The sequence below is a fragment of the Guillardia theta genome (assembly GCF_000315625.1).
Source record: "Guillardia theta CCMP2712 unplaced genomic scaffold GUITHscaffold_4, whole genome shotgun sequence".
NCBI lineage: Eukaryota > Cryptophyceae > Pyrenomonadales > Geminigeraceae > Guillardia > Guillardia theta.
Window position 1 is genome coordinate 511,718 of NW_005434670.1, and position 19,635 is coordinate 531,352.

At 53.5% G+C, this 19,635-nt stretch overlaps 7 protein-coding genes across 7 annotated transcripts in view; 4 read left to right on the forward strand and 3 right to left on the reverse strand.

Moving 5' to 3' along the window:
• Positions 1 to 243: 243 nt before the first annotated feature.
• Positions 244 to 1,919, forward strand: GUITHDRAFT_160795 (hypothetical protein; the record flags this gene model as incomplete). Its single annotated transcript, XM_005840983.1, has 2 exons — positions 244 to 258; positions 512 to 1,919. A coding segment is annotated over exon 2 (1,371 nt), but the record flags the coding sequence as incomplete, so codon positions are not given.
• Positions 1,920 to 3,930: 2,011 nt separating this feature from the next.
• GUITHDRAFT_100311 (hypothetical protein) lies at positions 3,931 to 4,566 on the reverse strand (the record flags this gene model as incomplete). Its single annotated transcript, XM_005840984.1, has 6 exons — positions 3,931 to 3,981; positions 4,027 to 4,069; positions 4,126 to 4,181; positions 4,233 to 4,270; positions 4,322 to 4,371; positions 4,418 to 4,566. 6 exons carry the CDS (start codon positions 4,564 to 4,566, stop codon positions 3,931 to 3,933), a joined length of 387 nt encoding a protein of 128 aa, XP_005841041.1.
• A 1,212-nt stretch (positions 4,567 to 5,778) lies between these two features.
• GUITHDRAFT_84151 (hypothetical protein) lies at positions 5,779 to 7,583 on the forward strand (the record flags this gene model as incomplete). The annotated part of the gene is made up of 15 exons (XM_005840985.1): positions 5,779 to 5,804; positions 5,893 to 5,933; positions 5,979 to 6,059; positions 6,142 to 6,228; positions 6,285 to 6,358; positions 6,409 to 6,451; positions 6,506 to 6,562; positions 6,620 to 6,691; positions 6,848 to 6,904; positions 6,958 to 7,005; positions 7,057 to 7,110; positions 7,156 to 7,197; positions 7,263 to 7,328; positions 7,406 to 7,498; positions 7,548 to 7,583. The coding sequence occupies exons 3-15, from the start codon at positions 5,997 to 5,999 to the stop codon at positions 7,581 to 7,583; spliced, it is 792 nt and encodes a 263-aa protein (XP_005841042.1). The 5' UTR covers positions 5,779 to 5,804; positions 5,893 to 5,933; positions 5,979 to 5,996.
• Positions 7,584 to 8,006: 423 nt separating this feature from the next.
• GUITHDRAFT_156912 (hypothetical protein) lies at positions 8,007 to 9,251 on the forward strand (the record flags this gene model as incomplete). Its single annotated transcript, XM_005840986.1, has 6 exons — positions 8,007 to 8,084; positions 8,466 to 8,542; positions 8,596 to 8,699; positions 8,782 to 8,914; positions 8,986 to 9,037; positions 9,171 to 9,251. 6 exons carry the CDS (start codon positions 8,007 to 8,009, stop codon positions 9,249 to 9,251), a joined length of 525 nt encoding a protein of 174 aa, XP_005841043.1.
• A 1,464-nt stretch (positions 9,252 to 10,715) lies between these two features.
• GUITHDRAFT_150140 (hypothetical protein) lies at positions 10,716 to 11,866 on the reverse strand. The gene is made up of 8 exons (XM_005840987.1): positions 11,781 to 11,866; positions 11,594 to 11,691; positions 11,370 to 11,544; positions 11,263 to 11,324; positions 11,162 to 11,212; positions 11,040 to 11,111; positions 10,922 to 10,988; positions 10,716 to 10,869 (listed from the first exon to the last, which is right to left on the reverse strand). The coding sequence occupies exons 1-8, from the start codon at positions 11,800 to 11,802 to the stop codon at positions 10,814 to 10,816; spliced, it is 603 nt and encodes a 200-aa protein (XP_005841044.1). The 5' UTR covers positions 11,803 to 11,866; the 3' UTR covers positions 10,716 to 10,813.
• Positions 11,867 to 16,663: 4,797 nt separating this feature from the next.
• GUITHDRAFT_159167 (hypothetical protein) lies at positions 16,664 to 19,140 on the forward strand (the record flags this gene model as incomplete). The annotated part of the gene is made up of 17 exons (XM_005840988.1): positions 16,664 to 16,774; positions 16,823 to 17,192; positions 17,251 to 17,315; positions 17,368 to 17,460; positions 17,505 to 17,561; positions 17,615 to 17,673; positions 17,747 to 17,811; positions 17,864 to 17,901; positions 17,960 to 18,025; positions 18,079 to 18,126; positions 18,173 to 18,241; positions 18,290 to 18,352; positions 18,399 to 18,447; positions 18,503 to 18,630; positions 18,679 to 18,750; positions 18,797 to 18,868; positions 18,925 to 19,140. 17 exons carry the CDS (start codon positions 16,664 to 16,666, stop codon positions 18,982 to 18,984), a joined length of 1,485 nt encoding a protein of 494 aa, XP_005841045.1. The 3' UTR covers positions 18,985 to 19,140.
• A 17-nt stretch (positions 19,141 to 19,157) lies between these two features.
• Positions 19,158 to 19,635, reverse strand: part of GUITHDRAFT_100316 (hypothetical protein) — a gene marked incomplete at both ends in the record, with an annotated part of 1,725 nt that continues 1,247 nt past the window's right edge. Inside the window, 3 exons of the mRNA XM_005840989.1 lie at positions 19,158 to 19,216; positions 19,266 to 19,326; positions 19,376 to 19,470. Coding sequence (XP_005841046.1) covers positions 19,158 to 19,216; positions 19,266 to 19,326; positions 19,376 to 19,470 — 215 coding nt within the window. The remainder of the gene's footprint in view (positions 19,217 to 19,265; positions 19,327 to 19,375; positions 19,471 to 19,635) is intronic.

Consider the following 19,635-nt stretch of genomic DNA (forward strand, 5'->3'; position numbering starts at 1 on the left):
GGGGCAGCAACCATTGGGCAGCGGCCTTGCAGATTGCTCGGAGACTGCTGAGGACTCGGAAGCCTTCCGGGCCGGCGGCTTCACAGTAAGTTCCGCATCGCAGACCCGGACCGGCGGGCCGACTCAGTGATGACTACAGTACTGTTCCGGATCGACGGTTGCAGACCTGAAACACGGTTTCCGTTACATCAAGTTACGTCATCTAACGGTCAAGGGTGAGGCTCAACAAACGACAATGAGAGGGCAGGGAAGACGCGGGTAAGTCGCGAAGGAGGGAGGGGAGGAGGGGAGGAGGGCGCGGGAAGATGGCAGGATGTAGCACGATGAGCACGAGGGTGGGCAGGTGCAAGAGATGAAGAGAGGGAGAGGGCGGGTGAGGTGGAGGTGAAGCGGCGACCAGGGAGATTTCGATGTAGCCAGATCCGATTATTTCTCTTCACTTGGCAGTAGTAGGAGTATCATACATCTCCATTTTTCATTCTTATTGAGACCTGTCTGATGTATCCAACAGGAACAAGCCCTAGCTCGTTTGTCTGCCTCCCTGCAACATGCGCTCGTTGCCTGCATTTCTCCTTACGTTCTCTGTGCTCATTTTTTGTTCGCATGCTCAAGTTTACCACGATCCTAACGAGCCCATCGCCGATCCTCTGACGGGGAAGATCCTCACCTCGCGACCGACGGCCTTCGGGAAGTACCTGAACAGCAAGTTCTTGAATGTTGCTGCGAAGCACAACGGAGGGACGGCGAAGGCAGCGTACAACCAGGATTTCTACCCCATCGACAGGGCGATCGATGGCGTGACCACGGGGCATGAGGGATGGGCATGGCACGGGAGGATCGACAAGGCACTTGCCATGTTCGAGTTCAAGCAGGACTATCGGGTCTCCAGGATCCGCTTGCTGTCTGGGGTTGGGAGGTTCAACGATCACCACGTGACCTCCTTCCAGGTCTGGTACACCAACGCGACAGGCTACATGCTCCCTCCTGCTGTCCACTGGTTCCCGCACTACCACTGGCAGCCGATAGTTGACATGCAGCCAACCACCCTGGACACCGTAGTTGTGGGGAATCGCGTCTACACCAACGGGGAGGAGGAGGTAGTGATCAGGTTCAGCCCCGTTCGAGCTCGAGCCTTCCTCCTCAAGGTCGACGCGGCTGACTCGGACGCAAACAATGCGGTGGTGACAGAGTTCGAAGTCTTCACGGCAGATGCGGACGAGCCGAACGCGCCGATCCCTCTCGGGATCCCTGAGTATGTCGACCACAGCTGGGTCGCTCCTCCCCCAAAGGGCATATCGTGGAAGAGCGTCGAGATCGCCGGGGCCCTTCCGGGTGCTCCGACGACTCTGTTGCTTCCTGCACCCGACACCGAGCGAGGAGGACTTGACGTCGTGCCTTACAGGCTGTGGAACGAGAGGATCTCGACGGCGGGGAACAAGTCGAGGGTTCAGTTTGCCTTGACGTACTTGCAAGCCTGCAAGGACCTCGGGTTCGATGCAGCGGGGGAGATGCGAAGGCTGTCCAACGGGCGATGGTTCACCCCCCTGCATGCTAAGGTTCCCTACCAGCAGTTCCACCTGAAGCCCTCCAAGGCCGCGAGCTACTGCGAGAAGCTCTGCGATCAGACGCCAATAGCCGTTGAAGGGCAGGGGGTCCACGTGAGCCCCAACTCAACCTGCAAGGCCCTGGAGGGCTCAGAATTTCTCTTCGTGGGAGACAGCCGCATGCGGCACCACTTCCTCGCCACCATCGCTTACCTGCGTGACGTGAACCTTCGAGGGTATGTGAACCCCTCCCACCCCCACTTCTACGGCCAGCAGAACCACGAGCACTGGCACCCCCCCGGTCGAGCTGAGTCCTGCAGCTCCGGCATGCCGCATGGGTTCGAGCTTGAGTGCGCGGGAGTGACGGGGGGTCAGGTGGGATTGTGCTGGAGTCATCCTGGCTTGACTCATGGCAGGCGACCCTGTGCGACGGGCGGGTGATCTTGAGGCTGGAGGAGACCGATGATCGACAACGAGCGTTGAAGAGGCTGGAGGACTGGATGGAGGTGCGACGAACGTGCGAGGCAGCAGGCACCTGCCCCTCCAAGTACTTGTTCGTCATCATGAGCATCGCAATCCCGGGGGTGAGTCGGCTTGTGCCTTGCTGAAGCATCCTCTGCCTCGTCCTGTTCCTTGCTGTTATTGTCCTTCCGTGCCTTGTTGTCACCACCACATCCACTCCGCTCACTCAGTCACTCCCTCCCTCTCCTCCCCGGCTCTCCTTCTCCCTCACCCTCCTTCCTCATGTTCTTTCCTTCACCGTTCGGCCTCAATCGCCTAACAATAGCGGCAGATCCGCAAATTTTCCTCTGCCGAGCCGATCCGCCCCCTCATTCCCCTCCTAGATGTCCCGCAGTACCTCCAAGAGTCGGTAGGGATCGTCGATCGGGCCTGGCAGGCAGCGAGCGAGAGGAGCGGCTGGTTCTACACAGGAGGAGGAAGGGCAGCGTCTGCAAAGATCTCCCTGATCTGGTCTCTCATCGAGCCCTTCGCCTTCTCCCAACCCTTGCATGCCGCTCACAACAGGAACATCACGCAGGTCAGCGAGGATGCGAGCAGCTGCCCCCTCTTTCCTTCTCACCCTCTTTCCCTCCAGCTGAACGCAGAGACGAGGCAACAGCTCGACGTGTCGGGGATACCGGTCATCGATGGGTTTCGTATCGCAATCGACCGTACAGACTGCCATCCTGACAATCTGGTGAACCCCCCGCCTCTTCTGCCTCGTCCTCCTCTTGCTGCCGGCTTTCCCTCTTCCTCCGACCCCTGTCCTCCATGTTACAGGAACCTGATTCTCCTCTCTCCCCACAGCACTGGTGTTCAGTGGTGCAGAACGCTAAAGTCGGGATACTCTTAACATTTGCCAGACAAATGGTAGAAAAGATCAACGAAGAAGAGCTTCTTGTTCGAACCAGGTGCGCTGTTATCTTTTCTCTTGGGAACCAGCCGACCCCCCCCCCCCCCCCCCCTCATCCTCCTCCTACTCATCCTCCTCCTCCTCTTGTGCATTCACCTCCTCACCCTCTCGTCCTTGCCTTCCTCTGTCATCCTCCCCTGCTGTCTCAGTCTTGCGCCCACTCTCTGTGCAGGGAGGAGATGGAGCAGCAGTCTGCGCGCGCACAGCAAGTAGCTCAGGTGAGGCGCTGCTAGCGGCTGCGATTGCGTGACGAGGACATCAGGAAATCCTGAGAGTGGAAGCTGTGGAGGAGCAGCGGGCGCAGGACGCTGAGAAGAAGAGGAAGAAGGTGGGTCTTTCCTTGTACACTCCCGCAGTGAAGTCACCCTGCCAGGCTGCTGAGGAGGCTCGGGCGAGGAAGAAGGCCGAAGAAGAGGCGAGACGGTCGGGCGGGACCATGTTGAGGAGACTGACGGTGCAGGCGAGCAGGAGGAGAGGAGGAGGAAGAAGGAGAAGGTCGCAGAGAAGTTTGCCAAGTTCCAGAAGAAAGCAGCCAAGAGGACGAGCAAGTCACAGGCTGAGACTCCCGAGGAGGAGCAGTGCAGGTCCGATGTCGTCTCTGCCTCCTGTACTACCTAACAGAAGTTCCCATAGTGCCCAGAGCCCAGGGGAGTGCAAGGGAGGAGGAGACACAGGCAAGTCCTCAATTTTCAGGGCAGTCAGGAGCACTGACGAGCCCTCAGCAGGCACATGCAGCAACGGGAGCTGCCGTCCCACTTTCGAGGTCAGCGGGAGCGAATCGTTCAAGGGGAGAGACTCGCTCCCTCCCGAGGCTGTCGTTTGAGGCTCGGCAGACAACCAGCAATCTCGCGCATTCACGTCTTGGTTTCAGAATGTTCTTGTTGCTTGCAGCTTATCAACAGAATCTTACAAGCTCAAAATCACAGCAGATTGTAAGGATCAACTACATCCAGTCTTATCCTGCTTAACGGCTCAGAATCCTTTGGACGCCAACCATTCCCGCATCTCTCTTGTCCGCTTGCCCTTGGCACGTGTACGTCAGATCACGCGGTAGTCGGAGCATCTCACCTTCACTTCCACTCGCCCAACCCTCACCGCCACATCGTTCACGCTGTTCACAGAAGGTGAGACGACGGGCCGTCGAGGATAAGCCAGGAAGGTCCCTACCTGACATCAAACTCCCTCAAGATGCTCTCCCGAAGCTTCTCCGGGTCTCCAAGGATCTGCGACAGCAGCAGGTGTCAACACGCACTAGCAGCAAGCACTTCCACTACTTTTCGGATGATTGTCAGCTTGCGAGAGTTGTAGTTTCCTGCAACAAGCGTCAGCTCCCCCTCCCGGTCTGTCCCCCGCAGCAGCTCACTTATGTCAAAGTAGACAGGAAGGTTGCCGTTGGCTGAGCGCACAACCCCCCTGATCACAACTTAAGAGGCGGGGTGAGAACCGGTGGTCAGCTCACCATCCCAATTTGCTCTCCACTTGGACGTCGTTCTCGTAGAGTTTTGGCGATTTCTGGGCGTGGGGAGGAAGGGTTGAAGCTGCGGATGAAGAGAGGAATCTTGAGACGTTCTGTTGCAGGCTCACGCCTATGAGTCTACTCCTCAACATCCCTGAGCAGCCAACAAAACAAAATCAGCAACGAGTTTCGCCGCGTCACTAGTGTCAGCAAGTAAGCGTGAGTTTGTTGAGCGTGAATGTGGTGGTGAATCAGGACATATCATGTTGAGAGGTTTCATGACTGATGAAGGGGAGTCTTGAGTGCTCGTCAAGGGTTTGAGCTACGTGCTGCAGCTGTTCACTCTCCTGGAACCCCAAACAGACATCACAGGCATGCAGATCATCGCTACTAATTTCTCTGTTCCCTTGCCAATACGTCTCTATTCCCCAACTCCTATCTGATGTTCCTTCATCCAGCTTCCTTCTTCTCAGCCTCCTTGTTCTTCCTCTCCATCCTCCTTCAAACTCTCCTCCTGCTCCTGCTCCTGCTCCTGCTCCTGCTCCTTCTCCTGCTCCTTCTCGTCCTCTCCCTTCCACTGTCAGCTGCATTTCCGCGTGCCCACCGTTACAATTCCAAACATCGTAACGGTCTTTAGGCGCAACCGGGCAAGGCCGGGCCTGTCGATAGCAACGTTACTGATCAGTTACAATGGCGGTTTCCCTTGTAACGATCTGACAGCGCGAGAGGATGCCGGAGGAAAAAAGATGGAACGCAACGAGGAGGAAGTTGAATAGTGATGATGATGATGATGATGATGATGATGATGATGATGATGATGATGAGGAGGAGGAGGAGGAGGAGGATAAGGAAGCAGGGAAGCAGAGAAGGGAAATGTAGAGGGAGGGAGGGAGGGAGCCATGACGTAGGGCAGGAAGGGGTTGTGGGAGGAGTGGCGGGGGGAGGAGTCGAAAGAGAGTTGGAAATAGAAGATTGGGGAAGGATCAGGAGGTGAAAGAGAGGGAGTTAAATCTTGATATGTTTCAGTGATGTTATAGAGAGGAAGATGCAGGAGCTGGAATGAAATAGTTCAATGTTTGCAATGGAGGGAAGGCCGGTACTTTGCCCCCCCTTGCACCACAAGGAGCGAGTGAGACAATGAGCTGAATGAAATGAAAGGGTGATGGAAGACATTTGGAGAAGGATGGAACCAGGGGAAGGAGAGAAGAGAATCTCACCAACGTGGATGGGTCAGTGCTAGGCGATTTCGTCATGAACAAGGGCATTCGTTTTGGGTTGACTTGCGTGGTGACACAGGGAGTACGGGGTGCCAAGATTGTAACCGGTGTAGCTACCACTCTGAAGCGGAGTTTGCCCGTAGCTGCATCAACGAGCCTTCTCCTCTTCACAGGTGAGCATCATAAGGGAGGGTTGCAGAAGCAGGGGGGGGGGCTGAATTGCTGGGAGGGGGGTGCAAGATTTCTTACTTGTTGCACCAGTCCAACTTTGCTGCGCTATCAGCTCCCTTGCTCTTGAACAGGTAGGCCTGATGAAACATGTTGACATGCAATGATGTGAGCGCAAGGAATCGAACAACTGTACGATGGCTTCACAAGAGTGGAATTACCTGGAGCTGGGAAATATCCGCTCGACTTTGATCAGACAGGTGCGTTGACGGGGGCGAGTGCCCGGCTGCTAGGAGGCAGTGCACAGAGCTCTTGACGTGTGACGTGTGCCGTGTGCTACAGGAAGACACGATCCTCTTTCAGCTGATCGAGAGAGCTCAATTCAAGCGGAATCTCGCCATCTACCAGGACGATGCCGAATTCCTCAAGGTCCACGAGTTGTGAGATGTGAGATCGACGCCCCAGCTCACCTCGTCGTCTTGCAGGGCACGGGCATCAGTGGGAGTTATGTGAGGAACCTGCTGCAAGAAACTGAGAATATCCATGCAAAAGCTAGGAGGTCTATACCGTCTCGTCTCCTCCGGCTCAACTCACTGACCCCCCGTCCAGATACACTTCTCCCGATGAGAAGCCCTTCACTTCTCGCAGTCAGGCAAGCGCTTGGCTGACTGTGAATTTCCCATCGTAACGATCTATGTTGATTCAGCTCCCTGATCCTGTTTTGCCTCCTTTGGTTGTGCCCGAGGAGATGAAGTACCTAAAGGTGCTTGTGTAAGCAGCTGTCCCGGTCTTACTCAAACGATTTTGCTCGTCATAACAGTCGATCGATGTAAATTTGAACAGCAAGATCTACGAGTTGTACATATCGACAATCCTGCCGTGGGTAACGAAGGTAGGATATCCTTACTAATAGTTTTTGTACACTGTTCTTCTATCCTTTCCGCCTCATTCTTGATCATTGTTTCCCTCCCTCACTCTGTTTCCTCAACGCTCTTCCAGATCTCCCTTTCGGTGGCTGCGATTGTGCCTGTACTGACATCTCTTGCAGGAAGGCGACGATGGTCAATATGGCTCTTCGTCCGTGTGCGACATCCAAGCGCTCCAGGTGAACTTCCTCGTCAGTCTCCGCAAGACGATCCTGACAGGTTTGCTGTTCAGGCTTTGTCGAAGAGGATTCATTACGGCACCTTCGTGGCTGAATCGAAGGTCAGAGCACAGGTCAGGAACACCATGGTGAACTCCAACAATCCTTTGCAGTTCCGAAGCCAACCCGAGGAATACACGAAACTCATCAAAGCTGGAGACCGGCAGGTCTGAGGAGTAAGACTGAAAGCAAGCCCTCTCATGATCATGCAGGGTATCATGGATCTGTTGACGAACAAAGAGGTGGAGGAGAAGGTGAAGGAGGAGGCGGAGCCGAACCTGTGATCGGACCACAGGACTAGCTCCTTATCACCTCGCAGGTTATCAAGAGGGTGCAGAACAAGGCCACTGCGTATGGCCAGGAAATAACGGACGAGACTTCATATGTACACGGGCCAGCGATCCCCGAGGACAGGCTGAAGCTTTTCAAGGTTGTTTGCTCCTCCCCCTTGGGCCTGGACAGCCGCAAGGGAAGCCAAGAGGTGACCAGCTGCTGCAGGTAAACCCAGAGACTATGGGAAAGATCTACCGGGAGATCATCATTCCCCTCACTAAGGTGGTTCCGTCTAGTGGTGGATGATGTTTCTCCATTCACTGGCGCGCAGGAGGTCGAGGTCGACTACCTTCTTCAAAGGGCATGAGGCGCGAGGAGACGGAACTTCGGAACCTCATCGTCGAGCTGCGTTTTCTCGACTTGATCCTCGAAATTTTGCTGCCAATTTGATTTAAATAGAAGAAGAGCCTCACGAGCTTGGCACCCCTGAACCGTTGAACCCGGCGTGAACTCGGATGCAAACTTTCCGGGTTCAAGTCCAACTGACTGAGTACTGGTCGGGCCGTCACGGTCGGGCGCCGCCCGGGGCCCCCAGTGACTCTGTGAGGCCGGGGAGCCTCGGAGCGAGTCACAGGGCCGGGCCCGGCGCCGGGCCGGGCCGCGCATCATCGAGTGAGGCCCGGAGTCCGATATACAAGTGAAGTTCTTGGAGGTTTTGGACGTCAACGTTTTAAGTGGATGTCAAAGTTTTAAAGTTCAAAAGTTTCGCCTTGTGGGTCTGCGTGCAACCATGACGAGCTTGAGGGCAATGAACATCAACGATCTCTTCAGCGTCGCCAACGTGAACCTTGATCACCTCACAGAGACTGTATGCTCCTGCTCCTGCTCCTGCTCCTGCTTGTCTTTGCCGTTGCCCTGCTCTGCCTCCTCCTCCTCGCTTCCTCCTCCTAGTCATCTTCATTCTCGTCATCTTCTCATCATCCTCACTCTGGGCCTTCCTGCTCCTTCTTCAGCTCCTCCTTCTCCTGATCCTTCTGCTGCTTTTTGCTCTTGATCTTGCTCCTCCTTTTGACTTACTACCGATCTTCATCCACCCCGGTCCGTGTTCAGTCCTTGGATGTTTGACTTGTTGATTTTTAACTCCTCACTCCCTCACTCCCTCACTCCCTCCTCCCTCCCTCCCTCCCTCTCTCCCTCTCCTCATCTAGAGCTCCTCATTTCGAGCTGAGCGCTGACTTGAGACGTGCAGTACAACCTTCCTTTCTACATGCAGTACCTCGTCAAGTGGCCTGAGTACTTCCAGGTTGCCGAGAATCCTTCGGGCCGGTGACAAACTGCTTTGCAAGCTCGATCGAGTCAGCGCATTGAGACTAGTTCAGGTTTATGGGATACATCATGGGAAAGGCGGAGGGCCTCGGCGAGAACTGGCACGGACACGTTACAGCCCTCACAGTAGCTCCTGAGTTCCGAAGAATCGGATTAGGTCAGTCCGAACCCCATCCTCCTCGTCACCCCGACGCCTCCAGCATGTCCCTTCCTCGAGAAAGCATGATTCTACTTTGCAGCCCATCACCTCATGAATGAGTTGGAGGAAATCTCCGAGAAGAAGCACGATGGATACTTTGTGGACTTGTTCGTTCGCGTCAGCAACACCCTGGCCATCAACATGTACCAGAAGTTTGGATACTCGATATATCGGTCAGTGCTCTCCCTTCAGCCCTGTCACGATCCTTGCATCATTTCCTTCCCTCAAGCTTTTTTTCATGCAGGACTGTCATCGGATACTACTCGGGAGAAGAGGATGCGTATGATATGAGAAAGGTAATCCAGCCATCCTCTCCCGACCCTGCCTTCCTCCCGCTCTTCCTGTCAATCTTCTCTCTCTGTCTTCTCTCTCTGTCTTCTCTCCCCTCCCTTCCCCTGTCTATCATTCTGATCCTCTTTCATCGCCAAGGCATTACCGCGAGACGTCGACAAGAAATCTATCATACCTCTGAAAGATCCTGTTTACCCGGAAGACCTAGAAAGCCCATGAGCCATGGCATGACGGCGGAGAAACGGGCAGGACGATGGCACTTGCTCTTCGGCCTAGCGCTATCACCGTCTCTGCCAAGGTTGCGAGCAGGAGATAGAGTGATCATGTTGGTAGGACTTACTAGGGGAATCAGGGGGGTTGTCTTAAAGTATTGATTGCTTCCGTGCAATGTAGAAGAGGCTTGTATTCATTGATCACGCAAATGTTTTGATAGCCCTACCAGCGTCTCCCGCGTCTCCTCTTTAGGATACACGATGTAGTGGGTGGTTGTCACGACATTGTTCAGGACTTCGGGCCTCTGCGAACGTGTCAGTTCACCATTGCCATCGCCAAATCCCGTAGAGCAAGAGAAATTTCATACCCGGAAAACTAGGACAGCGACACCTGGGATGGATAGGCAGAGACAGAACTTGAAGAACTCCAAGCCAAACCGTGCCGCCCTCAGGTGTGCAACCATGTCTGAAGGAGACATCAATGACGGGCGGTGAAAGAAAAGGTTCGCAGTCAATCCAATGTCTAGTCTCATTTCAAGTTTGGAGAAGACAACAGCATCCTGCCAAAATATCCCTTTCATGTCCCCAATACTCCAACATGGTCGAAAAGTCTCAATTAACACAGGTCTGAATCAAGTGGGAACAGGCAGGCGCATATTGAACATGTTCAAAAAACAAACTGACGCGAGACGATCGTATTGTCCCAACATTGCTAGACAAGGAGCATGACAAAGAGATTGAACAGATGAGAAACATAACAGACGAAACCCAAGATGTGAGATGAAAGATGCAAGTTTCAAGATGTGGGATATTTACACGATGACGAGAGAGGAGGATAGAGGGGAGGGAAGGGGAGGGAAGGAGACAGGGGAGGGGAAAGATAGCAGAGGAACGGAGTAAGAGGGAGAGCAGAGCAGAGCAGAGCAGAGCAGAGCAGAGCAGAGCAGAGCAGAGCAGAGCAGAGCAGAGCAGAGCAGAGCAGAGCAGAGCAGAGCAGAGCAGAGCAGAGCAGAGCAGAGCAGAGCAGAGCAGAGCAGAGCAGAGCAGAGCAGAGCAGAGCAGAGCAGAGCAGAGCAGAGCAGAGCAGAGCAGAGCAGAGCAGAGAAGATGGGGAGGGGAGGGGAGCAGCAGGAGCGCTTTCTGTCATGCTGACCCCCAAACTCAGCAAAATCAAAACTTGAGAAACTTCGGATGATCCGACTATTAAAAGTTCCGAAAGTTCCGAAGCAAGTTTCGCGGGCCCCGGGCCAGGCTGCCGGGCAGGAGCCTAGGCCGGGCTGACTCGATGAAGTCCCGGCTCGCGCCACACGGGCCACCCGGGCCGGCCGGCGCCGGGCGGGCCCGGTGGCGCGGGGCCGCTCTGCACTCTGTGGTTCAGACTTCCGAAGTTTTCATAATCGCGGCCTCCAAACTGGCATGATGATCCGTGAACCGTTGAACTGGCAGAGAAGAAGAAGAGATTTCCGAAGTTCAGACACATAATTTACTGATTCGATCGGTGAGGCTGACAGACTGCAAGCCGCCGCGGGCAAAAGGAGCGGCAAAAAACTCAAGGTAGCACTAGGATGATTAGTTGACGGCATGACTATCACCATGACGCGCATGGCGATCAGAAGCCACGGAAGCTGCCGAGCAGGGTCACTGGAAAGTTTGACACTCATGTGCAAGAAGCAGCACCAGGCGTGTGGCTCCTGCCTCGCACGCTCTCCTCCTCCATGTCGTGGACGTCAGTGAGGTCTGCAACCTGCAGGTGCATGCGTCAGGGCGAGGGGCTCGAGGTTGAGGGAGGAACTACCTCACTCAACTCGGCGCCATCGGATGGATACTGCGGGACAGGAGGGGGGAGGTGTGCAGGGCTGGGGGCCGCCTGCAGAAAAGTCACACAGAGTCCTCTCAGATCCCGCCAGCAGCGCTCACTTGCTGGCTGGTTGTGCTGATCTGTGAGTACGTCGACAAGAAGGTCGCCGCCTGGAGCAAGACGTCACAACCCACCACTTCGCCGTCGCTCCTCGCATTACCGTTGCCGTGGTAGCGAAACTCGCAGTGGACGCGGCCGTAGCAGCAGTTGCAGCTGTCGATGCTTCACGCGCGTCAGTCCAAGAGCTGTGCAGCAACGGAGAGCAACCTGTTGCGGCCGTTGACCGCGATGCCTCGCTCGCGGTCTCGTCGTCCTCTCCGCTGGCGCTGAAAACGTTCCCTACATCCCCGACATATCCCACGTCACTCGGAGCTCTGCCACCATGCCCTCCAGGGTCGCTGGTCCCACTCACGGACCCGGCCGTGTAGTGGACACTGACCACCTGCCGTTGACATGAGAGAGACACCGATCACATCAACCTGTTAAGGTACCGATTGAGTCTCCTCCACCAAGCTCTGGGCATCCCCGGGGGTGTTCACTTGCCCACCGTCCCCCTCGTCATCTCCCCACGAGCCGGCACCGAAGGATCCTAATGAGAAGGGCATCAGAGACACGTGTGATGAGGGACGGTGGATTTCGGTATAAAGAGAATTGGAGGACAAGAGGGTGTCTACTCACTCTCTGATCCTTGTCGGTGCATAGGAGAAACTGCTTCTGGACTAGGAGCACCCAGTGAGCCAGTCTCTGCCTCGGAGACATCGTCCTTTGGGACTGTTGACTTTCCTTTGCTCTCTGACCTCCTCCCATCATTCCGCCATGATCCTTGGACTTCTTCAACATCGTGGTTTCCGTTGCCTGGAACACCTTCCCCTGGGTCTGGGTCTCCTCCACGGAGGAGGAGATAGCCCTGCTCTCCATCGTTGACTTTTCTTCGCTTGTTGCCACCCCTTCCTTGGGAGCTACTCGAGTCGGCCGCCTTGTCACTCTTGGCATTTTCCTTGGGTTCATTTGATTCAGACTGATGAGCATCACCTTTGAGAATTGATTTCAGCTTCTCCTCATTAACATGAGAGCTCGATCCAGCTCTCGTCTTGGCAGTGCTCCCCTCATTCCTTCCTCTCTCCTTTCCCCCAGAGTCCACGGATGTTGCGCCGGGCCCGTCCTGCTTATCTGAGTCCGATGCTCTCTTGCCTTGAGACCTGCCCTTGTCTCCACCTTTTGATTCTCTCGAGTTTCCATCTTGCTTGTGCTTTTTTGAAGATTTGGTTTCGACAACAGCAGCGTTGTCATTTTCAATGTGATTACGTTTCCCAGATTTATCTTCCTCCTCCTCATAGCTTTCATCCATAGCATCGGTCAACTGCTCGTGATCACAAAACATATCGTCATCGTCGTCATCGTCTTTGACATGCTGTTGCTTGCGAGAAAGAGTGGATGTCCTCCCCTCGTGATACCTCTTGATCAAATTTCCTGAGACCAAAATAGATTCGAAACGATGCTTCCCCAAGTGCAATGACACTGCACCAACGGTTTTGAACAGGAATTCTGCTATCTCGAGATAGTATCTTTCACTGACAGGCATCCAAAGATTCCAGTCAAATTCGTTGCCACTGACTCCAACGTAGGATGTGCGGAGAAAGCGACTGTTGCCCAGAACCTTGACTCCATCTATCTTCATTTTCTCGATATCACTGCCCTTATTACTATGCTTTGCAGCATCCTTGCCTGCTTGTGTACCCCATTTAAAGACGATTCCAGGCACATCGGCCATGTAAGGATGTAAAATTTCTCCCTTGGGAAAAATTCTATTTAGAAAGTCGCAAAGCAGGGCACGGAATTCTGTACATTGTGGTACCCCCGACAGCCATCGTAGGTGCGACCGGGGTGGTAAAATTATCTTGGTGTTGTGAATCAAGCGAGAGTTGGCTTGCAGTCCAACATAATGACTGTTGAGCTCCAGAACCTTGGCTAAATTCACACCATAGCGTTTTGCAATGTCCCTGACTCGCTCTCCATCAGTTGCAGTGTATATTCCACCCGGAGGAAGCTCGATCGACTTGGGATTCTTCTCCTCCTCCTCCCCAAGATGCACCAAATACTCCAATCTTGCGAGTGACCCATCAGTCTTGATGCCGAGTATACCCTTCACTTTCATCCATGACAAGACATCGTCGTCACCAAAATCCTTCATTTCCTTCAGAGTCAGCTCCTCAGCAAGGTGTGCTGCTTCAAGCTGCGAACCAGCTTTGACCTTCGATCGCTCTTCCTCACTCAATCGAGCGTGCTCTGTGTTCCAAGGAACCTTGATTTCTTCTCCGCTCTGAAGTTTTACAGAGAGCAACAGTTCATTGTCATTCCCTGCCCCATCGGTGATGGAGATCACTTCACCTGGGACCCACTTCCTTTTCGTGTTGCCATGCTTGTTCCTGACTTCAACCATCTCGCCTTTTCTGCCTGACGGTATTTCTCTTTGAAGCCTGATATACTGAGACGCACAAGGAACATGTTCTTCTGTAACTTTGATATCTTGTGACTCGTCCATAGAAAGCACGTAAATCCCATTTTCGAACTTTTTGACCTTCGCTCGAAACCAAGAGCTATCGAGCTCTACTTCAACAGGAGTATTCGCACGAAGCGGGTTGATTGCGGAGACCTTGCAACTCACAACATCTTCATGTAGTTCCATCCTCACTTTCACTTGAGAAAAGTCCCTGCCGATGGGCACCTCGGCAATGCGACCGATTCCCCATGCATTATCATGTTCATCTCGTAATTCAACCAGTGCATTCTCCTGAATAATTCCTGGACAATCGTCTCGAGTAAACAGTTTTAGTCGTGGAGTCGTCGGCGTCGAGGCTTCCTTGGCAGCGGGAGGCTTCATTCTTGGATACGGGGAGTTGTCGTTAGGCAGTGCACTAGGTTGATTCGGTCCAATCCACGGCGTCGTGTAAGAAATCTTTGAGACAGGTTTCCGGGGAGGAGGGTCTATCACTTTGCACAAATACTGCCACTCCCGTACTTCGATCACATCACAGGTGATGTACTTGCTTCTGAGCAAGTCCATGAATTCCTTGACCACTTGGGTCTCAGTCTCAATCTCCCCTTTGCCGCTGCGGATCTTCTTGTCGACAGCCGTCCATGTCGATTTGATCATACTCCGCAGGTTGCTGTGTATCGTTTCGTTCATCTCACGTTTGTGAGCATACTCGTCAACGGTTGTCTCTGCATTCTTCTTGATCCGGGTCAGGGAGTCGATCAGGTCGGATTGCGGTATGTTCAACTTCACATCCGGATCAGGCAACTTGAAATGCTGCCTCTCACCATCGTCAAAGTCGATGGTGAACTGCTCTTCAACCCTGCCGGTCTCCGTGGGCATGACCTTGAACTCTGCGATGGTCCCGGGGTACCAGATCCCATCATCGAACAGCACCCGGACTGGGTTCCCGATCTGCAACAAAGAGTCATCAACCCATCTCGCTGAACCTCTCGACTCAATGGCCCGCCCCACCTGAAAGAATCGATTCCCTGCCGGCTTTGCTGGCGGTCTGATCCTGTCCCCGTCGATGTCCAGCCATTCGTCATCCTCATCCGTCGCGCCCACATAGCGAACAAGAACCTGACAATTGGACACACTCAGCCGGTAGCACGCCCGAGGGCTGTGGATCCATCAAATTCGTGTACAAGGCTCACCTTACTGTTCTCACACCTCCTGACGTTGACCTCCCACCACTCGTTGTCAGCGCATGCCTCGCACGAGATCCCTTCTCTGAAGTCGAAATTTTCCCACCAGTTTGGTGGATAGCTTGGTTGCACCTGCAGTACGACAGGCCCCGTTACATTCGACGCTCCTTCACAGCAAGCCCAGTCTTGTGATACCTGGGGTGTCTCCGACATTTCGGACGTGGGTCCACTTACACTCACAGATTCCGCCATTTCCAATCAGGGGATCAAATCTTGGAGTCTCGTTTCCACCGAGCGGCTCAAACTCTCCTTCGCGCGTCGTGTTCGTGCTTCTGTCTCCTCCTAGCTCCTCAACCAAAGCGCATGTGCTTCCTGGTGTATCTCAAGAAGAAACTGCATCATCAGCTCCTTTCCAGCTTCTTCACTTTAACTCCTCCCCCTTCTTCTACTCTCTCTGCTCTCCTCCTCTTCTACCCTTCGCTTACTCGCGTCTCCATTCCCGCCCACCATCGACGGATTACCACCCCAATCCAGCCTCACCCTACCCCCTTCACCATTACAATGCCAACCCTACCCCTGCCTTCATCATTCATGAGTTTTTGTACCCCTCATTTTCCTGTCTTCAAAGTACTATTTGACCCGTGATGTATCACCTCTACCCCTCAATATTCGATTGCTACCCATCCTAAAAGAACTGACAACCCCTACCTTCAAAGGAGTACACCCCACCTATGGTTTACGCCTTATCAAACAGCATATCGCCCAGGGTAGGCACAAATCTTCCTAGAAAAATTTAAATTCACTCTTCATAATTTGAACAATTATAGTATAATTTAGATTAATCATTACACTCACACCTCAATTTCGATGATTCCATCTGTCTGCTGGTACCCTACCCCATACAGGTTTCACTCCACATCCAATCAACCCAAGACTACCCTCACCCCCACATTATACATAAACTACCCCTCTTATTCCCAAGTGATTCCAACACCCCACCTCACCATTGTCAACATCTACCCACCAACTCTAAATTCAATACCTTTCACAACAAGGCTACCCACCCACTTACCCTCATCACCCCCACCCCCTTCAAACAGGCCGATTGCCCCAACCACGTGAGTCGCCTATGGCCTCCCGCAACCTTCGTGTCCCTGTGCTCATATCCTCCAACATCACCTCCACCACCACCTCCTCCTCCTCCGTGCTCTCCTTACATGACACACGGTCCTTTTGTCCTCTCTCCTGGCCCTCCTCCTGATTGTTAGGCTGCTCATGCCGCCTGCTTTCCTTCCACATCATCCCATCTCCTTGTGGCTGGTTTAGGCAGCGAAGTGCAAAAGTTGGAGCGCAGGAGTGTAGCTTTGTCCTCGCCATGCCATGCCATGCCCGTCATCTTATCTCCTCTGGCTTCCTTTTCGATACTTCTATCATGTTCGTGTCTCTCTCTGTCAACTACTGCTTCCACTTGCATACGATGTTCAGTCAGCTCTACTTGCAGCGCGCAGTCGTGGATCACCTTTCCTTTGCTGGCTGTTTGTAAGCTATAGGGTCTGTTGACGTGATTGATTCTGCTTGGCTGTTGGTTCAGCATGCTTTCTGATGCAGCATCAGTGGTCTGGTGGCGTTGTTCGATGTTGGTGTTGGTTGACCCTTGACGAAAGAAGCACACCAGTATACAAGAGACGAGTGATGAGGCATGTACCAGCCCCGATCTCAGCTTTGTTTCTTGTTTCTAGATAGTTATGTCCCATCTATACTCTTTGATTCGTACCTCAAAAGTTTTTAGGGGACCCAAGGCATGAAACTTTGTGATTAGGGCATGCCACGCTTGGTGCGCTGCAACTGATTTGTCCTTCATTCTAGAATCTGATCGAAACATGGTTCTCGCCGAACTTGGAGGGCGCATTGCGCAAGCAATGCGTTCTATGACATCGAAGACTGTGATTGATGAGGAGGCAGTGGACAACATGTTGAAAGAGATTTCTTCGGTGAGGATCCTATGCGATCGTAAAGAACAATTCTTATCTGCTTGTTAGGCGCTGCTCTCTTCAGATGTGAATGTGAAGCTTGTTTCGTCGCTGCGCAAGAACGTGAAGAACCGCATAAACCTGGAGGACTTAGCCACGGGTCTGAACCGACGGAGGATGATACAGCAAGCTGTGTTCGAAGAGCTCTGCGAGATGTTGAACCCTGGCAAGAAGCCTTATCAGCCCAAGAAGGGAAAGCCAAACGTCATCATGTTTGTCGGGCTCCAGGGAAGCGGAAAGACAACCTCGTGTACCAAGTATGCACTTCACTACCAGCGCAAATCCTGGAAGACTTGCCTGGTGTGTTCGGACACTTTCCGTGCGGGAGCTTTCGATCAGTTGAAGCAAAACGCTACAAAAGCGAGAATTCCCTTCTATGGTGAGGATCGAACCGCCTCTGGTCTTGGTAAAGAACTGGCTGATGCGCTGCTTTGCAGGTAGCTACACGGAGCGTGACCCTGTTAAGATTGCACGCGACGGTGTCGAAATGTTTAAGAAGGAGGTAAGCTGCCCTAGCCCTAGAGCGCAGGCGGTGACAATGGTGGCTCGTTCAGGGCCAAGAGATCATCATTGTTGACACCAGTGGAAGGCACAAGCAGGAAGCCTCCCTGTTTGAAGAAATGCAGCAGATCGCAGCTGCAGTGGAGGTATGCCCAGGCAACTTCCGATGAAGCCGGTTAACGTGAAACAGCCGGACGATATTGTCTTCGTTCTGGACAGCTCCATTGGTCAAGCAGCGCATGATCAGGCAAACGAGATGCTCAGTGTGCCAATGCATGCGATTGATTACCCGTGGAACAGGCTACTGCCTTCAAAGAAGCAGTCAGTGTAGGATCTGTGATCATGACGAAGCTTGATGGGTATTTAGCAACACTTGTCCCCTTCTGTCTTTGAGCTGTTGTGCTACGTCGCTCACTTGTGTTTCTGATGCAGACATGCTAAGGGTGGTGGTGCGCTTTCAGCTGTTGCGGCCACGAGCTCTCCCATTGTCTTTATTGGTGATGCTCGTCCTGCATGCGCTTGCAGGGGATGTGTAACACAGTCCTGCAGGTACTGGAGAACATTTTGATGACTTTGAAACATTTGAGGTGTAGTATTCCTACATCATGTCCTGAAGCAAGGTTGATTTGATGTCTTCGCGTAAAGGTCCGGTCGTTTGTTTCTCGACTTCTGGGCTTGGGGGATGTTGGTGGCCTCATGAACGCCATCAAGGTGAATCTCACATGATGAGCTCGTGGCAGGACACGTTTTGAGCATGTCGGCAGGATGCGGGCTTAGACAAGCAACCTGAGTTGTACCAGAAGTTGTCACAGGTCGCCGAGATGCTTGTGCCGCTTTTGATCTCACTCGATGGGCCAGGGCGTGTTCACACTTAGGGATATGTATGAGCAATTTCAAAATGTCATGAAGATGGGGCCTATCGGCAAGGTCAACATTTTCGTTGATTGCTGGTCAGCAGTTGAGCCTGATCGATAGGTTATGTCCATGATCCCGGGAATGAGCGCCCTGATGACGAAAGGAAGAGAGCATGAGTCCCAGGTGGGCAGCGGAGAGATCTCATCTGAACCGCCTGACAAGATCACAGGAGAGATTTAAGAAATTTATGACCATCATGGACTCCATGACTGATGATGGTGCGGCAGCCCTTGTCCTGTGTCGCTGATGCCATCTGAGAGCCCTTCCTCGCAGAGCTTGACACGGAGAACGTGAACAAGATCTTCACGGACACGAGGGTTTTCCGCATTGCTCAAGGGTCAGGAAGCCACCCTCAGCAAGTTTGGGAGTTGATTGAAGAGTTCAAGAGGTTCCAGAAGATGGTGAGACGAGATGCGACGGTTGTGGAGGGGCTGACCCGAGACCTGCAGATTGCCAAAATGAAGCACCTCAAGATCGGCAAGAATGGTGAGATGCCGCAAATGACAAGGAATCCCCAGCAGGTCCCCTGCCCTCGTTCTGCCGATTCCTGTTCTCAATGCTTGACAGGCGATGCAACAAATGGGCAAGTGCCTCGACCCACGAATGCTCAAGCAGATCGGTGGCATGAGCGGCTTGCAGGTGCGAGCGTCTGGTTGCGTACTGGCTCGAGAGCTGACGTTGCCGCGTGCTCGCAGAATCTCATGAAGAGCATGAATGGAATGGACATGAGCCAGTTCATGGGGATGCCCGAGTAAGGTGAAAGGCCTCCGTTCCCTCTAAGGAAGGAAGCTGCAACTTAGATAAGACACACGCATGAAGGCAAGGAGCCATTCTTGCCCCCTCTCCGGCGAAGGATTCTGCAGATCAATTTCTTTTCGCTGCTTTTCGACTGTAAATTTAGCTGATTCGTGACCTCCACCCCTTGCTTTCAGTCCGAGTCGTCCGATTCGTCCGAGTCGTCTCGCATCTCCTCCGGCAGTTTTGCGCCTTGACGGAACAGCGTCAGGTCGGATAGGATGGAGAGAACGAATGTCACCGGGGGGGGCTGGCGAGTCCGGGTCCCTCTCGATCATTTCCGGGTCTACTCCCTCCTGGGACTGAAACCAAGTGAGGGGCGAGTAGGAGGGCAGCAACCGCCGCTTTCACCATCTTCATCTTCACAGCAGGCTTCGGGACTCCCATCTTGAGCATCTTGAAGTACTTGGAGTACCGAGCGTCGTCCTTGAGGAGAATGACGGGCTCTGAGGACCAGACGTGAGCAAGAAAGGAGGTGGGGAGGAAGGGAGAGGGAAGGACGAAGGGCGGGAAAGGGAGGGAGGGAGGGCAGGTCGGACAGGGAGGGGTTGGACGGAAGGACGTAGTCACGGAGAGGAACGAATTGGGGGACGGCGGGGTGGGAGGGGGGG

Coding starts and splice junctions, on each gene's coding strand:
- GUITHDRAFT_150140 (XM_005840987.1), bottom strand. CDS start 11,802: ATGCACCGACAAGGATCAGAGA. Junction 10,989..11,039: donor ATGGCGCCGAGTTGAGTGAG/GTAGTTCCTCCC, acceptor ATGCACCTGCAG/GTTGCAGACCTCACTGACGT. Junction 10,870..10,921: donor AGGCAGGAGCCACACGCCTG/GTGCTGCTTCTT, acceptor CCTGCTCGGCAG/CTTCCGTGGCTTCTGATCGC.